This window comes from Cetorhinus maximus, chromosome 18 (genome assembly GCF_964194155.1).
Source record: "Cetorhinus maximus chromosome 18, sCetMax3.hap1.1, whole genome shotgun sequence".
Lineage (NCBI taxonomy): Eukaryota > Metazoa > Chordata > Chondrichthyes > Lamniformes > Cetorhinidae > Cetorhinus > Cetorhinus maximus.
The window spans coordinates 69,091,960-69,115,904 of record NC_135896.1 but is presented as its reverse complement, the minus strand read 5'-3'; the positions used below and the strand labels follow the sequence as shown (position 1 = coordinate 69,115,904).

General features: G+C 44.3%; 1 protein-coding gene across 3 annotated transcripts in view; it reads left to right on the top strand.

Moving 5' to 3' along the window:
- coch (coagulation factor C homolog, cochlin (Limulus polyphemus)) overlaps positions 1-15,865 on the top strand; it is a 67,699-nt gene extending 51,834 nt beyond the window's left edge. For all 3 annotated transcript variants that reach the window (XM_078562877.1, XM_078562875.1, XM_078562876.1), the window contains exons 10-12: positions 8,514-8,740; positions 13,633-14,146; positions 15,227-15,865. In XM_078562877.1, the coding sequence (XP_078419003.1) occupies positions 8,514-8,740; positions 13,633-14,146; positions 15,227-15,402 (917 nt within the window). In that variant the 3' untranslated portion in view covers positions 15,403-15,865. The remainder of the gene's footprint in view (positions 1-8,513; positions 8,741-13,632; positions 14,147-15,226) is intronic.
- Positions 15,866-23,945: the final 8,080 nt, after the last annotated feature.

The window sequence follows — 23,945 nt, the reverse complement described above, 5'->3', positions numbered from 1 at the left end:
GTCTGGAACTCACTGCCTGAAAGGGTGGTTGAGTCAGAAACTCTAGTAACATTTATGGAGTATTTAGATATTCAGTTTTGTTGCCATAGCCTCCAGGGTTATGGGCCAAGCGCTGGAAAATGGGATTAGTGTTGTCAGGTCTTTGTTGACTGGTATGGATACGATGGGCCAAATGGCCACCTCCTGTGCTGTAAGTGTCTATGAGTCTGAGACCCTGCCTCCATTGCTGTCTGGGAAAGAGAATTCCAGAGACTGATGACCCTGGGACAGAAAACAATTCTCCTCATCTTAGTCTTAAATGGGAGACCCCCTTATTTTTAAACTGTGCCCCTTAATTCTAGTTTCTCTCAGAAGGGGAAACATCCTCTCAGTATTCACCATGTCAAGACCCCATGTCAATAAGATCATCTTTAATTCTTCTAAACTCAAATAGATACAGCCCAACCTGTCCAAACTTTCTTCAAAGGATAACCGCCTCATCCCAGGTATCAGTCAAGTGAACCTTCTCTGAACTGCTTCTAATGCAATTATATCCTTAAGTAAGGAGACCAAAGCTGTACAGAGCACTCCAGATGTGGTCCCATCAATACCCTCTACAACTGTAGCAAAAGTTCCCTACTTATATATTCCATTCCCTTGCAATAAATGACAACATTCCATTTGTCTTTCAAATCACTTGCTGTACTTTACACTAACTTTTTGTGATTCATGTACCACAACACCCAGATCCCTCTATACCACAGAGTTCCGCAATCTCTCTCCATTTAAATAATACACTTTTTCCTTCTTCCTGCCAAAGTGGACAAGTTCACATTTTCCCCCATTATACTCCATCTGCCAAATTTTTGCCCACTCACTTAACCTATCTATATCCCTTTGCAGACCCCTTATGTCCTCCTCACAACTTATTCCCCTACCTAACTTTGTGTCATCAGCAAATTTAGCAGCCATACATTTGGCCCCTCACTCAAGTCATTGACGTAGATTGTAAATAGTTGAGGCCTCAGCACGGATTCTGATGACAGTCTACTAGTTACAGCTAGCCAATCCAAAAATGACCTAGTTGTTCTGACTTTCTGCCTCCTGCTAGCTAACCAATCTTCGATCCACGCTAATATGTTACTCTCTACACCATGAGCTGTAATTTTGGGCTGAATTTTCCCAGAATTGCACTAAGTGCGGAAGTAAAATGGAGTCCTACCCGCCGATGAAAATGGTGGGTTTTCACGCCGTATCTTCCCCAGCCCGCCTCATTATATATTCACTCCCGTGAAACACACCGTTTCCATGGCAGGCGGGCTCTCATTCCCTGTTGTTACATCACGTGGCAGCCATCTTTAAAAGGCAGCCGCCAACAAAGCACTCATCTCCACCAGCTCAACACCGCTGCCTGGGAGACATGGCCTGCAAAGACAAAAAACTGCAGTTCCCTGCTTCAACAACGGGTCCCTCGAACAACTGCTGGATGGCGTGGAGGCCCCCGGGATGTGCTCTACCCCGCTCTGGCTGCAGGATGGGTAACAATGTCACCAACCCAGCTTTGGAGGCAGTGGCAGCGGTGGTCAGCGCCAACACCCTTCAGAAGAGGACAGCGACCCAGTGCCACAAAAGGATAAATGATGATCTCCGTTCCACCAGGGTAAGTCACTCTTTTCATCACTCCCAACTCTCACACTCACAAACCCACCACACACCCACAGGGCCCTCATTCACTGCCTGTGCAAGGGACATCAGCATTCACTCTCGCACACACACTGTCATTGTCCTCATCCCATCCATGGGACCACTCACCACAGGCCAGGCATACTTATCATCTGGCCCAGCAGGCTTCCTGATACACTCTCCCCATGCAGGACAAACTGGCTCACAAGAGGAGGGAAAGGTCGCAGATGGGTGGAGGGATGACGGAATTCAAAGTTCTCACAGAGTTTGAAAACAGAGCCATCCAGCTGGTCAGCGATGACCAGGACTGTTCCTGTGCCGATGGTGAGTTCGGCGCTGCTCTACCAAGTGAGGATCCAGCAGTGCAACATCCATCAGACAACCATACCATGAGTGATGTGGCCTCTTTCACAGGCCACTGCCATGCACTAATTATCTCCCCTTGCTTTCGCAGGCACATCTGGGAAGCAGTCGACAGAGTCCATGACCCAGAGTCTCTAAGCAAGTTCTGAAGAAACCTCTGAAGAGGAATCTGAAGGCACCCTCCCTGAAGTCCCATCACAGCGCTCACCCACACCCTCCACCAGTGCAGAGACACACACCTCAGTGCGAACTAGCTTTAGAGTAGCCTCGGGATCACAATCTGCTGAGCACATCGCACTTTCTGACCCACAGCAGGAGGAGGCAAGGACTTCTCAGGTACCCGGCACTCGGAGGACAGCTGGAGGTCAGAGCATTGCTGAGCCAGAGTCAGCTGACGAGCCTCTGGACTCGGTCATGTCACAGTTGCTGGAGCTGCAAAGACAAGCTCGGGAACAACAGAAAGGGATGTCCGCTGCATTCCTCAGATTGCAAAGCATGATGGAGGAGTCCGTCCGTCTTCAGGCTGAGGTGATAGTGCTGGCATTGCAATGCACCGAGATCAAGGCTGGCAGGGTGGCAGCCGCCATGGAGACCTTGGTCCAGGATGTCATTCCTGCACCGCTGCGCGGGCTTAACTCATCGCTGATGCCATAGTTGGCCTCCAACAGTGTGTACATAAGAGGGGTGCTGGGCAGTTCAACCTCACTCCAGCTGCCCCTTCCGCTCCCAGAGTCAGCCAGGGGCCCTCGGGCACGCATAGGGATGTGGATCAACAGGTGCACACTCTAGTGACTCTGGGGGTCTCCAGGCCACCCGAATACCCTTTTCCTGTGATCTTTGCAGCTCCAGCTTCACAGGCCAAGGAGGGTGCCACTGCCATGCAGCAGGTCCCCAAAAGCAGGCCGGGGCCCTCCAAGTCTTGGCCCTCCATAGGACGTCCACCAAAGTCACCATAGACAGGGCGTCAGAGTCAACAGGCTGCCTCCACCTGTGGATGTTCGGGGAGCACCAAGACATAGCGACAGGGTTAGGAAAGTTAAGGAGAATTGGTTGCACAGCCTGGGCACGGGTGTTAATCATTTGTACATAATGTTCCCTATTGTCAATAAACTCCCAAGAATGTCTCCCTGCCTGTGGCTCCTTGTTCTGTGTTCTTGTCACTCAGATGTGAAACCTTTCTGCACAAGATAAAAGGCAGGTGTCTCAGTCCAGGGCCTCTTCCCTGTGCTCCATGCAGCCTTCAGACCACAGTGATGGCCCAGCCTCACTCCCTGGACACATTACTGATGCCTGCACCTCGGCGGTGCTGGCCTTTGCTGCCAGAATGTAGTGGGCAGGCGCCACAGAGTTCTCTCATTCTCTTTGTGTGCTCTCAGCACCTTTAAGGTGGATCTGGCCCCCATCACACTAGCACTTATGACCACTGATGCTGTGCACCAGCTCCTGAAGGGCTGATGTGTTGAAGGCGGACACAGCATCAGATGCGTCTAAAGTTTCATAGCTGCGTCTCTGAGATGGTCCTGATCGTGGAGCGCAAGCGAGCTGTCCTCGGCCAGACAGGAGTCAGACATTCTCAGAGGCTACGTGACAATCTATGGAGTGTCCTCACTGCATGTTGTTGTCATCCTCCTCCAATTGAGTGACTATTAGGGCCTCCACTGCATCTCCATGACAGGAGCATTCTCACAGAGGGTATTGGCACTGAGATAAGCCAGACTGGAGTCAAACATTCACAACCATGATGTGGGGATCTACAAGGACATCTCACTGCATGTTGTCATCATCCTCCACAAATCTGGCAGTTATGAGGGCCTGTCAAGTGCACCTGCCTCATCTAGCCAGTGCGAAAGCCTCATCCCCATCATCGTCCTCCTCATCGGAGGAGACGTGCAGCTCCTCCATCTCCTCCTCAACCAGCTCCTCACCCCATTTGCAGCTCCAGGTTGTAAAGGGCGCAGCAGACGACAACAATGCATGACACCCTCTGCGGACTGTATTGCAGGGCTCCACCAGACTGGTGCAGGCACCAATACGGCATCTTCAGCATCCCAGTGGTCTGCTCCACCAAGTTGCGAGCTGCTGCATGAGCCTCATTATAGTGTCGCCCTGCTGCAGTCTGAGGCCGCCGCATGGGTGTCATTGTCCCCAAGGAGCCAACCCTGCAGCCTCTGCGGACCCTGGAAGACTGCATGGATCTGCGAGCTACTCAGGATGTAGGTGTCATGCAAAGTCCCTGGAAACTGTGCACCTATCTGCAGGATGTGTTTCTGATGGTCGCATACCAGATGCACGTTCAGTGAGTGGAAGCCCTTGAGGTTGAAGTCCACTGAATGTAGCAATGGAGATTTGAGCGCCACATGAGTGTAGTCAATTGTACCCTGCACCTGTGGGAATCCCGAGATCAGGGCGAAACCAATGGTCCTTGCATCCTGCATCTTTAAAATGGGGGAAATATGGAGGGCAGAATTTTGCCCTTGGTGGGCGTGCGGGTCCCACTGGCTTGGCGGCGGGCGGACAGCCGACCCCTGCCACCGAAACAGGGCCTTCCACCATTTTGAGTGGGTGGCCAATTAAGGCCCGCCCAGCGGCCTGTCCGACGGGAAGCGCCATGTGCTTCCTGTGCAGGGGGAGGGAGGGGGAGGGAATCCCCAACTGTTAAAGTGCGCTCTTTCGCGCATGCGCACAAAAGAGCGCACTACTCTCTGAGACAAAGTGCTGTCTCAGAGAGATCACTGACAGTCCAGAAAACTTAAAAAATAGAAATATTTAAAAATTATTAACATGTCCCCCTCATGTGACAATGTCACATGAGATGGGACATGTTAATACATATCACATAAAATGTATTAAAGTTTTTAAAAACGGACATGAAACCTCATCCCAACAGTGGATGAGGTTTCATGTATTATCAGGAACCTGCTGGGGCTCCTGGCCTGCCTGCCAACCTTAAGGTTGGACGGGCAGGTCTTTAATTATCTTAATTAGCCTGTCAATGGCCTCAATTGGCCATTGACAGGTTGGCAGGCGGGCAGCTGATTTCGCTGTCCGCCCGCCTTCCTAAAAATTTAAAGGGACCGGGATGATGTCGGGGGTTCCTCCCGATGTCATCCTGCATCATTTTCCCATCGGTGAGCGGGCCCCGCCCCCAAATTGCCGACAGGAAAATTCAGGCCGGAGACACTGTTCAAGATCATAGGAAATGTTATGACAGGAAAGTCAACAGATGGAAGAATAAGGGTGCAGCCATCAATCATGTACGTCATACTGTTAAGCCCACATTATGTACCCCAAGTTCTCCTGAGGTTAAGTGTACTGTAGGGCTGCAGTCAAACATAGACTAGACTAAGCAGTTTCCCTTCCCAGGCACTAGTGAACCAATTTGATTTCTACAAAGAACCCAGCAGCTTTCACAGGCATTTTCTGGTGGTTGCAGTGGTGGATTGTGCACTTTCAATCGCTGCGTTGTTGATTCATTAGCATTACCAATAGGTTACCTAGCTTTCCTGCGTGTCCCCCAAAAATCCGTCTACATATGTCTTGAAAATATTTAATGACCCAGCCTCCACTGCTCACTGGGGAAGTGAATTCCACACATTAATGATCCCCAAGAAAATAAATTCTTCCTCATCTCTGTCTTAAATGGAAAACTCCTTATTTTGAAACTATGCTCCCTCACAAGAGAAACATCCTCTCAGCATCTACCCTGCCAAGCCCCCTCAGAGTATTATATATTTCATTAAAATTACCTCTCGTTCTTCTAAACTCCAATAAGTGTAAGTCCAACCTGCTTGATCTTTCCTTATGAGACAACCTCCCAGGAATCAGCCTTCTCTGAACTGCTTCCAATGCAACGATGTCCCTCCTTAAGTAAGGTGACCAAATCTGCAAGCAGTATTCGAGGTGTGGTTTGAGTTTAAAAATAAGGGGTCTCCCATTTAAGATGGAGATGAGGAGAATTTTTTCTCTCAGAGGGTCGTTCGTCTATGGAATTCTCTTCCCAAGAGAGCAATGGAGGCAGGATCATTGAATATTTTTAAGGCTGAGTTAGATAGATTCTTGACTGACAAGGAAGTCAAAGGGTATAGGGAGTAAACAGGAAAGTAGAGGCCACAATCAGATCAGTCACGATCTCATCAAATAGCAGAGCAAGCTCGAGAAGCTTAATGGACTGCTCCTGCAAGACTTCCCCACTTTTATACTCCACCCCACCTTGCAATAATGGCCAACATTCTGTTTGCCTTCTTAATTACTTGCTGTACCTGCATGCCGACTTTTTGTGATTCATGTGCAAGGACACTCAGGTCCCTCTGTATCACAGCATCCTGTAGTTTCTCTCCATTTTAACAATACTCGGCTTTTCTATTCCTCCTGCCAAGTGGACAATCTCACATTTTCCCACATTATACTCCATCTGCTAAATTTTTGCCCACTCTGGTAACCTGATCCCTTTGCAGACTTTTTGTACCCTCAACTTGCTTTCCTAACTACTTGCTTTTCATCAGCAAATTTGGCAATGATACAGTCGGTCCCTTCATCCAAGTCATTAACATAGATTGTAAACAGTTGGTGCCCCAGCACCGGATCTTGCCGCACTCCACTAGTTACAGTTTGCCAACCTGAAAATGACCCACTAGGTTACCTAGATAAGCAGTGCTGTTAAAAAAAAGTCTTCAAATAATTGAAAGATCTTGATTATCAGTGCAATGAATTTGTGCATGAATCGCAAAAGGTTAACATGTAGGTACAGCAAATAATTAGAAAAGCTAATAGAATGTTTTTGTTTATTAGGAGGGGAATTGAATACAAAAGTTGAGAGGCTATGCTTCAGTTAAACAGGGCATTGTGAGACCACATATGGAGTACTGTGTACAGTATTGGTCTCCTTATTTAAGGAATGATGTAAATGCATTGGAAGCTGTTCAGAGAAGGTTTACTAGACTGATGACAGGAACAGGCAGGTTGTCTTATGAGGAAAGGACGGACAGCCTAGGATTGTATCGCTAGAGCTTAGAAGATTAAGAGGTGGCTTGATTGAAACATCTAAGATCCTGAGGAGTCTTGACAGGGTGGACGTGGAAAGGATTCTCTTGTGGGAGAATCTAGAACTAGCGGTCACCGTTTAAAAATAAGGGGTCACCCATTTAAGACAAGAGGTGAGGAGAAATGTTTTCTCTCAGAGGGTCCTAAGTCTTTCTCGAAAGGGTGGAAGCAGAGTCTTTGAATATTTTTAAGGCAGAGCTAGATAGATTCTTGTTAAGCAAGGGGATAAAAGGTTATCGGGGGTAGGTGGGAATATGGAGTTGAGGTTACGATCAGATCAGCCATGATATTGAATGGCGGAGCAGGCTCGAGGAGCCAAGTGGCCTACTCCTGCTCCTAATTCATATGCTAATGAGAAAAAATAAAGGTGTGCACTGTACCTGTACATTCTGAAAGAAGCTGAGGAATGCAGAGTGGATTCATTCAAAAGACATGGGAAGTTTGGATATTGTGTCAACAAGTGCATTGATGTGGAGAAGAAACCGTGATAAGGAGAACAGAATCTTGAGGAACCACTGATTGAAGTTAGAGAATTAGCTATCAACTACATCTGAAATGGAAATATTTAATGTAAAGCAGTATGTACTGCTTTTGCCAGAATACAAAAGCATTTCTGTTCTCTGATTTTGAAGTATAAGTCTTTCAAAACAAAAACTTCAAAGTTACGGCTAGTAAGTGGTACGCATTTGTTTGTAATGTTGGCTGACACCATTGAATTTTACTTGCTAGCTGCGGTGGGAGAGTTTAAATCCAGGCCTAGTGATCTAAAAACAAAAGTTAATTCCTGTTTCTTTCCCCATTTCCAAACCCTAATTGGTTTGCTTTCTACTTCTTTTTAGATGAATCTGACTTTTTAATGATCCGTTGAGGAACTCTCCTACCTCAGTGGTTCACTTCTTAAACCATAGATGTTTTCCTGTTTTCCTTTATTCTAAATATTTTTGCTTCCTGGTTAATGGTCAAATAACATTTCTTGTAGGTTAAATTTAACAAATTCTACTTGCCAAGCAACAAAATATTTGAGGGCAATGTATCAGTACAGCTAATGGAGCCTCACAAAATGTTGGCATAAAATGTGTTGGTCAAAAGTTTAATTCCAACAAAATACTCAGTTCTTAAATTGAGTGATGCTGTTTGACCAAGGGTGGGGGTGGGGAGGGAGTGGATCTGCTTGGAAGGTGCCTCATATCTCCTAGCAGCTGCTAAAGAGGCCAGGAGCATAGTTTAGCCTTCTCCCCGTGCCCACTGACCTTCTAATATTCACATGGACTTGGAAGACTCAAGGATATGGGGATAAGTCTCAAAAAAGTTGATTAACTGATTAAAAATACCATGGAACAATCAATTTTTGTCACAGAAGCCTCCCTGAGCATTTCGAAATTAAATTGCTCAGAGCTTCTGGAAACATTCTCCCAAAGTTATTCATAAATGCTAATTTTATACACTAGGTAAAGCTCTAATCCACACAACAGAAAGCTTTTTCACACCCGATAAGGGTACACGGACTGGGTATCCAAAAGTCATAGTTGTTCTGGTGGACGGATGGCCCTCAGATGAAATTGAAAGAGCAGCAAATTTGGCCAGAGAATCTGGCATGAATGTTTTTATCATCACAATTGCAAAAGCCCTTCCAGAAGAGCAAAAGATGGTCCAAGACCCCAATTACATGGAAAAGGTAAGGCCGTTTCACAAGCTATTATAATTAGAACCTAAAAACATAAGAAATAGGAGCAGGAGTTGGCCAGTTGGCCCCTTGAGCCTGCTCTACCAGTCAATAAGATCATGGCTGATCTGGCTGTGGCCTTAATTCCACTTTCCTGCGTGTCCCCCAAAAATCTGTCTAGATATGTCTTGAATATATTTAATGACTGCATCGCTGGGGAAGAGAATTCCACACATTAATGACCCCAAGAAAATAAATTCTTCCTCATCTCTGTCTTAAATGGAAAACTCCTTATTTTGAAACTATGCTCCCTAGTTTCCCTCACAAGGGAAACATCCTCTCAGCATCTACCCTGCCAAGGCCCCTCAAGAGTATTATATATTTCATTAAAATTACCTCTCGTTCTTCTAAACTCCAATGAGTATAAGCCCAACCTGCTTGACCTTTCCTCATGAGACAACCTCTTCATCCCAGGAATCAGTCTTCTCTGAACTGCTTCCAATGCAATGATGTCCCTCCTTAAGTGAGGTGACCAAATCTGCAAGCAGTATTCGAGGTGTGGTTTGAGTTTAAAAATAAGGGGTCTCCCTTTTAAGATGGAGATGAGGAGAACAATAGTCGGTCCCTTCATCCAAGTTATTAACATAGATTGTAAACAGTTGAGGCGCCAGCACTGATTCTTGCAGCACTCCACTAGTTACAGTTTGCCAACCTGAAAATGACCCATTTACCCCAGCTCTCTTGTTTCCTGTTAGGCCCTCAGCATTACAGGTGCCAGTCTTCAGCCAATTCAATTCACTCCACGTGATATCAAGAAACAGCGGAAGGCACTGGATATGGCAAAGGCTATGGGTCCTGACAAAATTCCGGCAAAAGTACTGAAGACTTGTGCTCCAGAACTTGCCGCGCCCCTAGCCAAGCTGTTCCAGTACAGCTACAACACAGGCACCTATCCGGCTATGTGGAAAATTGACCAGGTATGTCCTGTACACAAAAAGCAGGACAAATCCAACCCAGCCAATTACCGTCCCATTAGTTAACTCTCGATCATCAGTAAAGTAATGGAAGGGGTCTTCAACAGTGCTATCAACCAGCATTTGCTTAGCAATAACCTGCTCACTGATGCCCAGTTTGGTTCCACCAGGGCCACTCAGCCCCTGACCTCATTACAGCCTTGGTTCAAACATGGACAAAAGAGCTGAACTCCCGAGGTGAGGTGAGGGTAACTGACCTTGACATCAAGGCTGCATTTGACCGACTTTGGCATCAAGAAGCCCAAGCAAAACTGGAGTCAATGGGAATCAGGGGAAAAACTCTCCACTGTTTGGAGTCATACCTAGCACAAAGGAATATGGTTGTGGTTGTTGGAGGTCAATCATCTCAGCTCCAGGACATCAGGAGTTCCCCAGGGTACAGTCCTCAGCCCAACCATCTTCAGCTGCTTCAGCAATGATTTTCTTTCCATCATAAGGTCAGAAGTGGGGATGTTCGCTGATGGCACAATATTCAGCGCCATTCGTGACTCCTCAGATACTGAAACAGTCCATGTCCAAATGGAGCAAGACATGGACAATATCCAGGCTTGGGCTGACAAGTGGAAAATAACATTTATGCCAATTAGTGCCAGGCAATGACCATCTCAACAAGAGAGAATCTAACCATTACCCCATGACATTCATTGGCATTATCATCACTGAATCCCTCGCTATCAACATCCTGGGGGTTGCCATTGACTAGAAACTGAACTGGACTGGCCATATAAATACTGCAGCTACAGGAGCAGACCAGAGGCTATGAATCCACCTCCTGACTCCCCAAAGCCTGTCCACCAACTACAAGACACAAGTCAGGAGTGTGATAGAATATTCCCCACTTGCCTGGATGAGTGCAGCTCCCACAACACTCAAGGAGCTTGACAAAGCAGGTCAAAGCAGCACGCTTGATTGGCACCACATCCATAAACATTCACTCCCTCCATCTACAAGATGCACTGCAGGAATTCACTGAGGCTCCTTAGACAGCACCTTCCAAACCCACGACCAGTAGCATCTAGAAGGACAAGGGCAGCAGATAGATGGGAACACCACCACCTGGAAGTTCCCCTCCAAGTCACTCACCATCCTGACTTGGAAATATAACGCTGTTCCTTCACTGTTGCTGGGTCAAATCCTGGAACTCCCTTCCTAATAGCATTCTGGGTGTACCTATACCACATTGACTGCACCACCACCCCCACCTCAAGGGCAACTAGGGATGGGCAATAAATGCTGGCCCAGCCAGCAAAGCCCACATCCCATGAATGAACAAAAAAAAGTTAGCCAGTCCTCTATCCATGCTAATATATCACCCCAACACCATGAATCTTGTGGAGTAAAATTTTATGTGACACCTTACCAAATGCCCTTAGGAAATCCAAATACACTACATCTACTGATTCTCTTTATTCACTCTGTTTATTACATCCTCAAAGAACTCTAGTAAATTTGTCAAACGTGATTTCTCTTTCACAAAACATAATGACAGCCTGTTTGGATAATGATTTTCTAAATGTTCTAGCAGTTTCGCAATGATAAGTGTTATGCTAACTGGTCGATAGTTTCCTGCTTTCTGTCTCCCTTCTAAGAGGTGTCACGTTTGCGTTTTTCCAACCCACTGGGACCTTTCCAGAATCTAGGGAATTTTGGAAAATTACAATCAACGCATCCACTATCTCTGCAGCCTATCTTTTAAGTCCCTAGGATGCAGGTCACCAGGTCCAGGGGACTTGTCAGCTTCAAGTCCCATTATTATTCCCATTACTTTTTCTATAGTGATAGTGATTGTTCCAAGTTCCTCCCTCCCTTTTGCCTCTTGATTTTCAACTGCTCTTGGGATGCTTTTTGTGCCTTCTACTGGGAAGACAGAAACAAAATACTTGTTCAAAGCCTCTGCTATTTCCTTATTTCCCATTATTAATTCCCCAATCTAAGGGACAAATGCCCGCTTTAGCTACTCTTTTCCTTTTAACATACTCATAGAAGCTTTTACCATCTGTTTTTATATTTATTGCTCGTTTTCATTCATACCCTAATTTCTCCCTCTCTTTTTTTAACCATCCTTTGCTGGTTTCTAAAACCTTCCTAATCTTTGGCCTACCACTAATCGTCATAGCATTGCAGGCCTTTTCTTTCAATTTGGTACCACCCTTAGCTTCCTTAGTTAGTCACGGATGGTGCATCCTTCTGGTAGAATCTTACTTCCTCAATGGAATACATCTTTGTTAAGAGTTATGGAAAATCTTAAATGTCTTACTGTCCTTTAACCTATTTTCCTAGTCCACTTTAACCAACTCTGTCTCCATACCCTTGTAATTGTCTTTTAAGTTTAACGCACTAATTTCAGACCTGCATTTCTCACTCTCAAACGGAATGTGAAATTCTGTCATGTTATGATCATATTTGCCTAGCGGATCCTTTACTATGAGGACCTTAATTAATCCTGTCTCATTATACAATACAAGGTTCAAAATGGCCTGGTCCCTGGTAGATTCCTAAATGTATTGTTCTAAGAAACTGGCCCAATTACACTTTATGAAGTCATCTTCCAAGCTCCGATTGCCAATTTGATTTGTCCGATTGATGTAAAGATTTAAGTCACCCATGATTATTGCAGTACCTTTCTTGAAAACCTTATTTCTTGATGCATACTCTGTCCTGCTGTGTAATTACTGTTCGGAGGCCTATGAACTACTCTCACCAGTGACTTCTTTGCTATTTTTTATCTCCACCCAAATTGATTTTTACCTCTTGATCTTCTGAACCAAGATGATTCCTCACTACTGCACTGATCTCATCTGTTATCAACAGAGCTACCCCAGCTCCTTTTCCCTTCTCTCCTATCCTTCAAAAATGTCAAAAACCCTTGAATATTCAGGTCCCAGCCTTGAGAATATTGCAACCATGTCTCTGTAATGGCTAATTGATTATAACCTACAGCTTTTCAATGAGACAGGTTAAATAATGCAACCATTTGTATTTGCAGCAGTAAACAACAACATTAAAGACTTATCATTTTTAATCCGCTACACCTGACATTTCAACAGCTCCCCTCAGCATTTTGCTACACGTGCATGTGCTGCCATATCTGTAAAATTATTTTGCTTTTAGTCTTCATTATCTTGTAAAATAGTTATTCTAATCGTAATAATTCTGTACCTGGTATTGTTTAATTTGATGCATTTCTTAATGATTTCTGAGCAGGTATTATGAAATTAACAAATTTGCTAAATTTAGGCAACTCAGAGAATAAGAGAGATTCACTGAAACACACCTCTGCTAGATACACACTTCAAAAGAACCAAACGCAAATTGGCTGAATACAATCAGTTTATAATTTGTTATAAATTGTTATGGATTCACCATAATTTTGGCTTTTTCTGTATTATTTCTGCTCCGTTGCTTTTTTTTCATAAGAGATATATTACCAATTTTTAAAGTTGAGGCTTCATATTGTTGTAAAATGTACTTAACAATTTAAGACTGAAGTTGCTGGGCTGAATTCTGGCTTGTAGCACGAGTGCATTCGAGGACAGCAATCTGCTTCACCATTACTGCAACCTTTAGCAGTAACTTTAAAAGGTTCAATCATCTGATAACATTTCATACTTCATTTTTAAGCATTTTAATGTCAGCAAGAACCAACAATGTTAGCAAAAATCAATATTGCTTTTCTTATTAATATTATAAACTTAACCAGCATTTGGACATTTGCTAACTCCAGTTACTGGTATCAAATATGCAATATAATTGTATCATTTATTACTCAACAATGATTGCCTCCAAAAAAGAGCAAATGTGACAGAAGTGTTTCACTGTCATCACAGTAATGATCAATATTTGCTTTCTAATCGTTTTCTCCATTCTCAGATTGTTTGCAAAAACAATGGACTGTTTTCCTATGCTATTCCAAACTGGTTTGGGATGTACAAGTTTCTAAAACCTTTAGCACAAAGGTTGTGCTCCTATAGCCAGATGACATGCAGTAGGACATGTTACAATTCAGTAAACCTTGGCTTCCTAATCGATGGATCGAGTAGCGTCGGAGATGTCAATTTTCGCAACATTCTAGACTTCATCTCTGAAATTGTGAAACCCTTTGACATTTATCAGATCGGTGCAAGAGTTGGTGCTGTTCAGTTCACGTACAATCAGAGAACTGAATTTGATTTTGGTGATTATTTAACAAAGGATGCAGTGCTAAATGCTGTCACTAACATCCGTTACTGGAGTGGTGGCACAGCCACCGGGGACGCAATTACTTACGCCACAAAGAATCTGTTTGGAAAACTGAAGAACAACAATATGAACGTGCTGATTGTCATTACTGATGGCCAATCTTATGATGATGTTAAAGCTCCAGCAACTGAGGCACATCAGTCAGGTAACTAATCTGTCTGGATAATAAAAACATAATCACAGCTAAGATAGCTAGAGTGTGGTGCAGCTTTATTTTTACAATAAATGAGTATAAATTGCTCTTCAGTTTAAATTCACACTGAGCTACCGACACCATGTAACCCCCCAGCTGAGGGATAAAGCAGCCAATACACTCCCAGAGGTCTACCAGAGTCAGTAGGAAGAGCCGCTTGGGTTTAATTATCTGCACGTTTCTGTCCCCATTACTAGAAGTGACTTCTGTTCATGTGTCTGATGGAAAGGATAAATTTGGGAAATTCCTGTAAGTGCAATTGTGACCACAGTACTAGTACTCCTTTGCACTCCCCAATGTTGTAAAATATTTAGGTTGAACAATTCGTGATAAAATCACTGCACTGATGCACCTCCAGAGACCTTTTTTTAATAAAAGACAGTATATTCTAAAACACACCATAGATTTGCAATAATGAAACATTACAAGAGAAATAAATAGCCCGAAATGACATTTTAATGAGTTCATATTGAATAAGAAGACAGATTAGCATTTTGAGTGACCAGGTGCTTTTGCATGGAAAGAAAGCATGATGAAAGAAAAACTTGCATTTATATAGAGCCTTAAAGAACTCTGGGGTATGATGACTGTTTGTGGTCTTGGTTATTGCTAAATGTTAACAGAATGAAATTCAATAAAATAAAATTTGCTAACAGTGGTTTTCAGAAGCTACACTCAAAAAGGATATACATTAACTAATCAGTCAGCAGCATTGTCTGCAGTAAAGACCATTTTAGGTTCCACATTAGAATCCAAATATTGAGGAATTGCAAGTGGGACCTACTTGGACATCAAAAGGGGGAGAAAAGTTATCAGAGGTAGGCAGGAATGTGGGGTTGAGGTTACATTCAGATCAGCTATGATCTTATTGAATGGTGGAGCAGGCTCAAGGGGCCAAGTGGCCTACTTCTGCTCTTAATTCATATTATCCCCCTAGGAAGTTTATGCACAGAACCTAATGTAATATTGGGTTGATTTTCAAAACTGAAATTTTTGTCTTAGGAGTTTATGATTTTCTACATTTTGTTTTAGGTACCATAATATATTCAGTTGGAATTTCATGGGCAATGCAAGATGAACTCAAAGCAATGGCTTCAGAACCCAAAGATTCACATACTTTCTTTGTGAGAGATTTCCCGATGGTCAACAAGGTCGTGCCTGATATCCTTAAAGGCATTTGCAAAGATTATTTGGCAGTAACAAAGTGATCCAGCAGCTACCATATGCCTTGATTTTCAAAGGGAATGAACTGTTTCTTGCCAACGTATTAGACTCTTATGACAATACTAACAAACTGCTAGTGCAGTATTTTGTAGAAATCTAGGCCTGAATATTAACATTTGGTACTGCATGTGCTTTTTCTCCTATTTTACAAATTATTCAAAATGAAATCAGGAATGGAAAGGCTTAGTTTACATGACAGTATGTAAGAAGAGATACCTTTATAACTGGAGCTTGCATTATGTAAGAGACAATGTATTGCATGTTGGAGAAAAGTAATGTTACTGGTTCAGTAAGTGTGTTTGAAAACAGTGTGATGGTCATTTGATTTCAGTGACAAGTAACCTCAGTTAAAGGCTCTAGACTGGTTTAAAACGTATTTAACACAACTTCCTGAAAGCTGTGTGAACTAATTTTTACAAATACCCTACAGTTTGAAATAAATATCAGTCTTATTAAATTTGATTGAGTAAGGAAGCGGGTATTTATGTTTACATCGGATCTGGTTTTAGATAATTTAGCTACTTTCCCACAATGTTGGTTTTGATTGATATGAAAATAAACTTGAACAGCAGAAGTTCAAGTGCAGAAGAAAAGGTATCACCCTGAAAATAGAAGCAATATTTAGCATTGAAAGTCTCCCTGAAACTGGGCAATGCTTTGCATTTTCAGAACATACTGACTTTTACATGTTGAAATTGGGACCGCTTACCACCCACCCGCCCCCAAGCTTACGTGAAATCCGGTGTGATGACGGCAGGGCGCTAACTGATGTCATCACACTGGTCTCCAATAATACCAGAAGTGGGGCAGGAACCGAAATTGTCAGCCCACCCACTTTTTAAATAGCTAATTAACAAGCTATTAAGCTTGTTAATTGGCCAATAGACTGAGATTTCATGTTGCCCTCACCAGTTTTCAATGGATGCATGGGAACATCTTTGGAGGGAATTACGCCAGGAAGCATTCCAACGGCAAATAGAAAGGCTGCAAGAAGGACTATGGCTGGAGAAGGTGGGAGAGATTGCTAGTGTTGCAAGCCACTTTAATAATCATTTTGAGCATTTGCTGGGAGATATTGTCAGGGAAGGGTACCTAGAGATAGATGTAAATTGAATTTTCTGCACCCTACAATTGGACCTGGAGGTCAATGGGCATTGTCCATTCTGGAGGAGGCTTCTCCACCAGTGAGGAGGAGAGGACAAGGAAGAGGGAAGCTGGCCAGGGACAGGTGTGCCCTCTGGTCCAGGAAGGTGTGAAGAAACCTGCTGTTGAGCAAGGACCTGCAGAGGAGAGACAACAGCAGCTGGCAAGCTGAGGTAGACAAAGGCACTATCATACCAATAAAATATATAGGCAAATGATGACACACCTCCAAATGGCAGAGTGCCAGTGTCTGAGAATACTGTGACTCTCCAGGGACACAGTCTAACATGTTGACTGGAAAGATTGCCTCATATTGTGGTGGTGGACATCCTATGCCTGTGGCATTGAAGGTAACAGTACCCCTAAATTATTTTCACCTCAGGGCCCTGCCTGGCATCATCTGGAGACCTTTGTGGGATTTCACAACCAGCGGCGGCCAATCATTGCATAAAGATTTTTACAGATGCAATATTCAGGTGTGTCCGTGAGTTTATTTCATTTAGCACTGGCAATGCCAGTCAAGCAGACAGAGCCAGAGGCTTTGCTAACATTGCAGGATTTCCAAAGCAAGAGGTCATAGATTGCACATGTGGCAGTTAAAGCACCATTGGAACAACCAGGGGCCTTTGTGAACAGAAAAGGCTTCTATCCTATCAATCTGCAGCTTGTATGTGACCATTGGCAAGGGATAATACAGGTCTATGCATGGTATCCTGGGAATGGTCATGACGCATACATACTTAGACACTACCAGGAGCCAGAGATGTTCTGCTCATGGGAGGCTTTAGATGCTGGCTTCTAGGTAACAAAGGATACCCACTCAAAAGATGGCTGATGACACCAGTCTGAAAGCCATGTGCAGATCTTGAGAAGAGGTACAAGAAGAGACACGCTTCCTCCATTAAACTGCTCAAAATGAGATTTGGAAGTTTGGGCTGGTCAGGTGATGCTCTTCAGTACTCTCCTGCTTGTGTATCACTTATGGTTGTGGGATGTTATGCATTGTGAACTGGTGCTCCAGAGAGGGAAAGTCCTGGCAGAGGAGGATCTAATGGAGCGAGCCTCATCCCCTGACGAGCAGTCTGAGGATGATTCTGATGATGGAGGTTGAGCCATGCCAGCCAGCTGCACAAGCTGGCCTCTGCAAGTCAAGTAAGGATTGGTAAAAAATTTAATTCAAAGGTAGTGGGTGATATTTAGTATGCTACAGCAAGGGCCCAAGCCTCAAATTGTAACCAAATTGAATTGCATTAGGGATCAAATGTCAGCCTGGCTCAGTGATTCAGATTGTTGAGTCCAAGCCCCATTTCAGGGACATGAGTTTGATATTATATTGTCTCATCTGCTCAGGTGGACAAGATCTGGCAATATTAATTGAAGAAAAGCAGCAGCGTTCTTTCGGTTTGGGTGTACAAATTGGCTAACGTTTTTGCTGACTATATTTCAAAATAAAACACTGCAAAATGGTTCAGGATGTCTTAAGTAAATGACAGGTGTTATATAAATGCAGTTCTTTTCCTTCTTCTGCGAATCCTGCAGGTTAACATTATGGCAAATGTAGCTTTGAGATTATTGTGCATATATGGTATTTTATATAAAATAGAATCAGAAAATGCTGGAAAAACTCAGCAGCATCTGTGGAGAGAGAAATGAAGTTAACGTTTCAAGTCTGTATGATTCTTCTTCAGAGCTGAAGAGAGGTAGAAATATGATAGATTTTATGATGTTGAAGAGAGGGGCGGAGCGAGTGGAGCAAAATAGGTCAGGGATAGGCTCGGGAGAGATTTGACAAAAATGTCATGGACACAAGACAAAAAGAGTAGTAATGATAGTGTTAAAGACTAAGGCAAGAGCTAATAGTGGCATAAAGGTCAGCTAGCAGAGTGTGTTAATAGCCACACAAGGGTCAGCGCTGTCTGAAAGCAAAACATAAGAACAAGTTACAGACTGGCCTTGTGGGGGGAAAGGGTTGGGAAGAAAGATACATCAAAATGGAAGACAGAGCTCATGGTCTGAAGTTGTTGAACTCAATGTTAAATCCAGAAGTCCATAAAGTACCTAATGGGAAGATGAGGTGCTGTTCCACCAGTTTGCATTGGGCTTCACTGGAACATTGTTACAGGCCAAGGACAGAAATATGGGCATGAGAGCAAAGTGGCAAATTGAAATGGCAAGCAACACAAAGGTTGGGGTCATGCTTGTGGACTGAGTGAAGTTGTTCTGCAAAGCAGTCACCCAGTCTGCGTTTAGTCTCCCTAATGTAGAGGAGACTGGATTTTGAGCAGTGAATGCAGTAGGCTAAATTGACAAAAAGTACAAATGAATCACTGCTTCACCTGGAAGGAATGTTTGGGGCCTTGGATGGTAAGAAGGGAGGAGGTAAAGGGACAGGTGTTACACATCCTGTGATTGCATGGGAAGGTGCAATAGCAGGGCCCGAACAATCCCCATCCACCACCACCTTCCTCCACCTGGCTGAACTTGTTCTCTCATTGAACAATTTCTCCTTTAACTTGTCTCACTTCCCCTAAATAAAAGGTATGGCTATGGGTATCTGCATGGGCCCCAGTTATACCTATCTTTTTGTGGGGTATGCAGAACATTCCTTGTTCTAGTCCTATTCAGGCTCCCTCCCATAACTCTTTCCTGTACATCAATGACTGGATCAGTGCCGCTTCATGTTCTTGGCTGGATCTGGAGAAATTTATCCATTTTGCTTCCAATTCCCAAACTGCTCTCACCTTCACATGGTCCACCTCTGATACTCCCTTTCCCTTCCTTGACTTCTCTGTCTCCCTTTATGGTGATAGACTGTCTACCAATATTCATTACAAGCCCACTGACTCCCCTAGCTCGACTACACCTCCTCACACCCTTCTTCCTGTAAGGGCTCCACACCATTCTCCTAGTTTCTCCTCCTCCGTCGCATCTGTTCTGATGTTGCTACCTTTCAAAATGGCGTTTCTGACATATCTTCCTTGATCCCGAGCTGCAGTCCCCGCCCCCCCCCCCCCCCCCCCCCCACCGTCACACAGGGCCCTCAACCGTGTCTGACCCATTTCCCGCACTTCTGCTCTCACCCAGAACCATGATCCTCACTTTTCACCCCATTAGCCACCAGATTTAAGGGATCATTTTCCACCATTTCTGCCAACTCCAACATGATGCCACCACCAAACACATCTTCTCCTCCCCTCACTCCATAGGGACAGTTCCCTCCGTGACACTCCACTCCTCTAAAACCCCCAACACCTCATCCCCTTCCCATGCAATTGCAGGAGGTGTAACACCTGCCCCAATATCTCCTCCCTCCTCACTGTCCAAGGCCCCAAACACTTCTTCCAGGTGAAGCAGCGATTCACTTACAGTTGACTAAATTGAACGAGGTGCATTTTCTGTTCACAATGCGGTCTCCTCCATGTTGGGGAGACTAAACCCAGAATGGATGAATCCTTTACAGAACACCTTTGCTCAGTCCGCAAGCATAATCCAGACCTTCCAATCATTGTCATTTCAAATCACCAGCCTGCTCTCATGCCCATATTTCTGTCCTTGGCCTGCTACAATCTTCCAGTGAACCCAACGCAAACTGGAGGAACAGCAACTCATCTTCCGATTAGGCACTTTACAGCCTTCTGGACTTAACATTGAGTTCAACAAATTCAGACCATGAACTCTGTCCTCCATTTTGATATATATTTTTTCCCCCAATGCCTGCCCCCCACAGAGCCAGTCTGTAACTTGTTCTTATGTTTTGCTTTCAGAGACCGCCGACCCTTGTTCTACTATTAACACATTCTGCTATCTGACCTTTGTGCTACTACTAGTCTTTAACACTCTATTACCACTCCCTTAGTCATGCATCCATGACACCTTTGTCAAATGTCTGAGTTCCCACTGACTTTCTATTTTGCTCCATCTATTCCACCCCCTCTCTTCAACAATATAAAATCCATCACATTTCTACCTCTCTTCAGCTGTGAAGAAGTCATATGGACTCAAAACGTTAACTCTGTTTCCCTTTCCACAGATGCTGCCAGACCTGCTGAGTTTTTCCAGCATTATCTGTTTTTATTTCATATTTCCAGCATTTACAGTATTTTGCTTTAATTATGATATTTTATACCTGTTTGAACAAATTTTATGCTCTACTACTCCACCATGCAGGGCCAAAGCATTTTTGTCAACTAATTGTGCCGGTATTTTAATAGTTATTATACAGAGTAGCAACAGCAAGGGTGCTTTGGATGCCAGGAAGATGTGACATTCGTTAATAATGTGAAAATTTAACTAGCAATCTGTAATTTGATCTATGAGACCATTTTGGCCACCCTCACCTTCTCTTGGGTATCTCCTGCTTATGAACATCAGGGCTGCCTATGCATGTGCCAACGTAGAGGTACCAAATGAGGCTAATCAGAGCGGCCCACATGAACACAAACTCCCTTAAGAACATGCAATCAATCCAAATCAAAACCAGCACATCACACATGTAAAACAAAAATGCAGCCGGAGCAGCAAATGCAAAGAAGTTATTTATTGACAAAATACATTAAAAAAATTTATAACTAACAAAACTAAGCAATCACCCTTATGAACACGCGTGACTAATATGATGTTTTCTTACATCTTTTCCAAGTGCTCCAATGTGGTGCTTTCCCCTTGCTGCCAGCTGTGCAGACAGGCTGCTGGCCTGTATGCTATTTTACCTGAGGCCTTGAGGGCACTGGCATAGTGGGAATCTCCTGCACAGTGGCAAGAGGCTTATCTGTCGGAGCAGCATTTGTGTCAATAGCAGAGAGGTGGAGGAGAGGCTGTCCCCATCAGAAGCGCCCTGAGAGGTGTCCTCATGAGGGCCACAGCAGCTGCTCATCTGCCACTGTGGGATCCATTTGGCCCTCTTTGCTTTCCTGAAAGAAACCAGGACATGGCTGTGACACCAGGCTCCTTGTTCCCTCTCGCCTCGACTCTTGGCACCAGAGCTCAGATACAAGGCGATGGAATGCAGGTCAGAAATCACATCTAGTATCCCATCAATGAGCTGCTGAGTTTGGCCCTCCATGACAGTCGACATTCTCTCAATGGAAGAAGCCAAGAGTTCTGAAGAGCGGGTGATCACAGCGCTCACGGTCTGGATGGATTCCTCCAGTCCGTGCAATCCCTCTGGAATATCTCTGCCACATCTCCTCATATGTGCTGTACATCCAGCATCTGCCGCCTGATGGACGACTCCGTGACAGCCTGGGGCTCTGCTTCTTTGGTCGCCTCCAATACTCCTCCGATTGCCATAGGCCTGGACACTAAATCTCCGGCGGCTGGTCTGACCACTGTGATGTGCTTGCATCAGTGTGTGGATCCCTTTGAGCCAACATGCGCATTTCCACCGAAGTGCATGTATCTGTGCTGGTGTTAGGTGCGGAGCAAAGATTTGATGCTGAACCTGCTGAGGCTCCCTCCTCCTCCAAAGAGGTTAATGTTGACCCACTGGGACTGATGGGTGCAACTGATGTTTTGCCTGTGGGAAACAAATGAGGAGTACGAAGGCCACCATCATCTTTTGAATGATTTCACAGAGACACGCTTCCAAAAAACACACACTTGCGACATTCAGAGAAGGTAACGTGATTTAAATCTCGCCACCTTCAACATTGAGACACCCAATCATTCCAAAATTCTGTAAGCCTCCTAATATCAGAACCAATCAATGCTACCTTCCTGTCAATTTCTCAGTTTCTCATTCCTCCCCCCACTTCCTTCAGCACTATGTTTACAGGAGGTATGTGCCCTTGAAATCTCACCACTCTGGGGCTGGCCTTCAACCACGCCTCGCCCAATGCTGCGACTCCACAGTTCGCTGCCAGCTCCAGAGCACTTCCTCTTCTAGAGGGGTGAAAATGGCCATGTTTGGTTGACCATCTGCAGCCTTGGACCCCTCACTGGCATTATGTGCCCTCTTCTCCTGCAAGTAAAAATGGACATTGTAATAAATATGCTGTGCAAAAATCATGCTTTCAATTGTATGCCCAACATGTCCTTCATCAGCAGTCAACAATTCTCAATGATCCCTGTTAACTAACAGGTGTTGCAGCTTATAAGCACAAACCTCCTCCAGAATCTCCCGTTGCCATGCAGAATGGCATGTCTGCTTCATGCCGCCTTGTGCACTTGGCCAAGAAACTAGGCAATCCCACACTTGACACACATCACACCCTTCCATACAGTTGCATTTATGAATTGGTTACATACTCACCCTGGCAGATTATAAGAGGTCATTGAGCCTCTTATAGCACTGCAACCATATCCTTGAGATGGCCCCACAGCTGCTGACTACCTCTGCAATCTCCATCCAGGCTGATTTGGTCAGGCTGGGAGGTCTCCTCCTCCTCTCTGCAGGCATTGGGACCTCTTGCTGATCGCTCACAGCCTGGAGGAGGACTTGCAGTGTGTCACCGTCAAATCGTGGTCTGGGCACCTCTTAGGCTTCTTCCTCCATTCTCACACCCTTGTGGAGACACAGACAGAGTTAAAGGGCATAACTGTAGCCTTCATCTGAGCACTTGTTATTCAGAAGGGGAATGGGACATGTGTGCTCCCTAGCAAGGGTCCTGAATGCTACATTGCTGGCTCAGTAACTAAAATGTAAAAACAAGCTACTGCTCCAATAGTTCAATGGATTTAATAACCTTAACAAAAATTTCTGCCTCCAAGGAATACTTCTGCTGCCACCAGCCCATTCCAGGGTGCCTTTAAATGGGTGGTCATGACAGACTTTTGTTTACAGGCTAACCCTTCTTTCCCTGGATATCCTGTCTATGAGGTCCAATTGGGCGTGCTGCCCTTACCTATTGGTTGGCTTTGCATTGGGTGGCTGCTAATCTGTTGCAAGACCCTTTATTCTTTAAAAGGCAGAGGCAGGAATCAGCAACCCATACACTTCTAGGTTGGATTCCTGTACACCAGCCACCCGCCCCCACCACACCATCCAAAAGCATAAAATTCACCCCACTATATTCTTACTACATAGCACAAGATATCTTCCAAGAGAAATTTAAGGTGGCATGGTTTATTATACTTCTTTTATCATTCCCAAGTATTCTTTTTCATAGTACTGTTTAATTACAAGCTGTATGAGCAACAAACTATTCACAATGATCTTTCTCATTGAATTGATTGCTCATATGGCCACAATTTAGTAGATTAAAGATACAATTCTTCACTTTTTCTTTATTGTATATCAAACATTAACCTCTATATTTGGCCTATGATAACTTGGCTGCCAAATTATCATAAACAGGAAAGTTGCACTTAGAACAGTATGGATTATTTCTATTCTGCCTTTTTAATTTAGATTCAACAAGGTAATTATTGATTCTTGTCAGTGAAT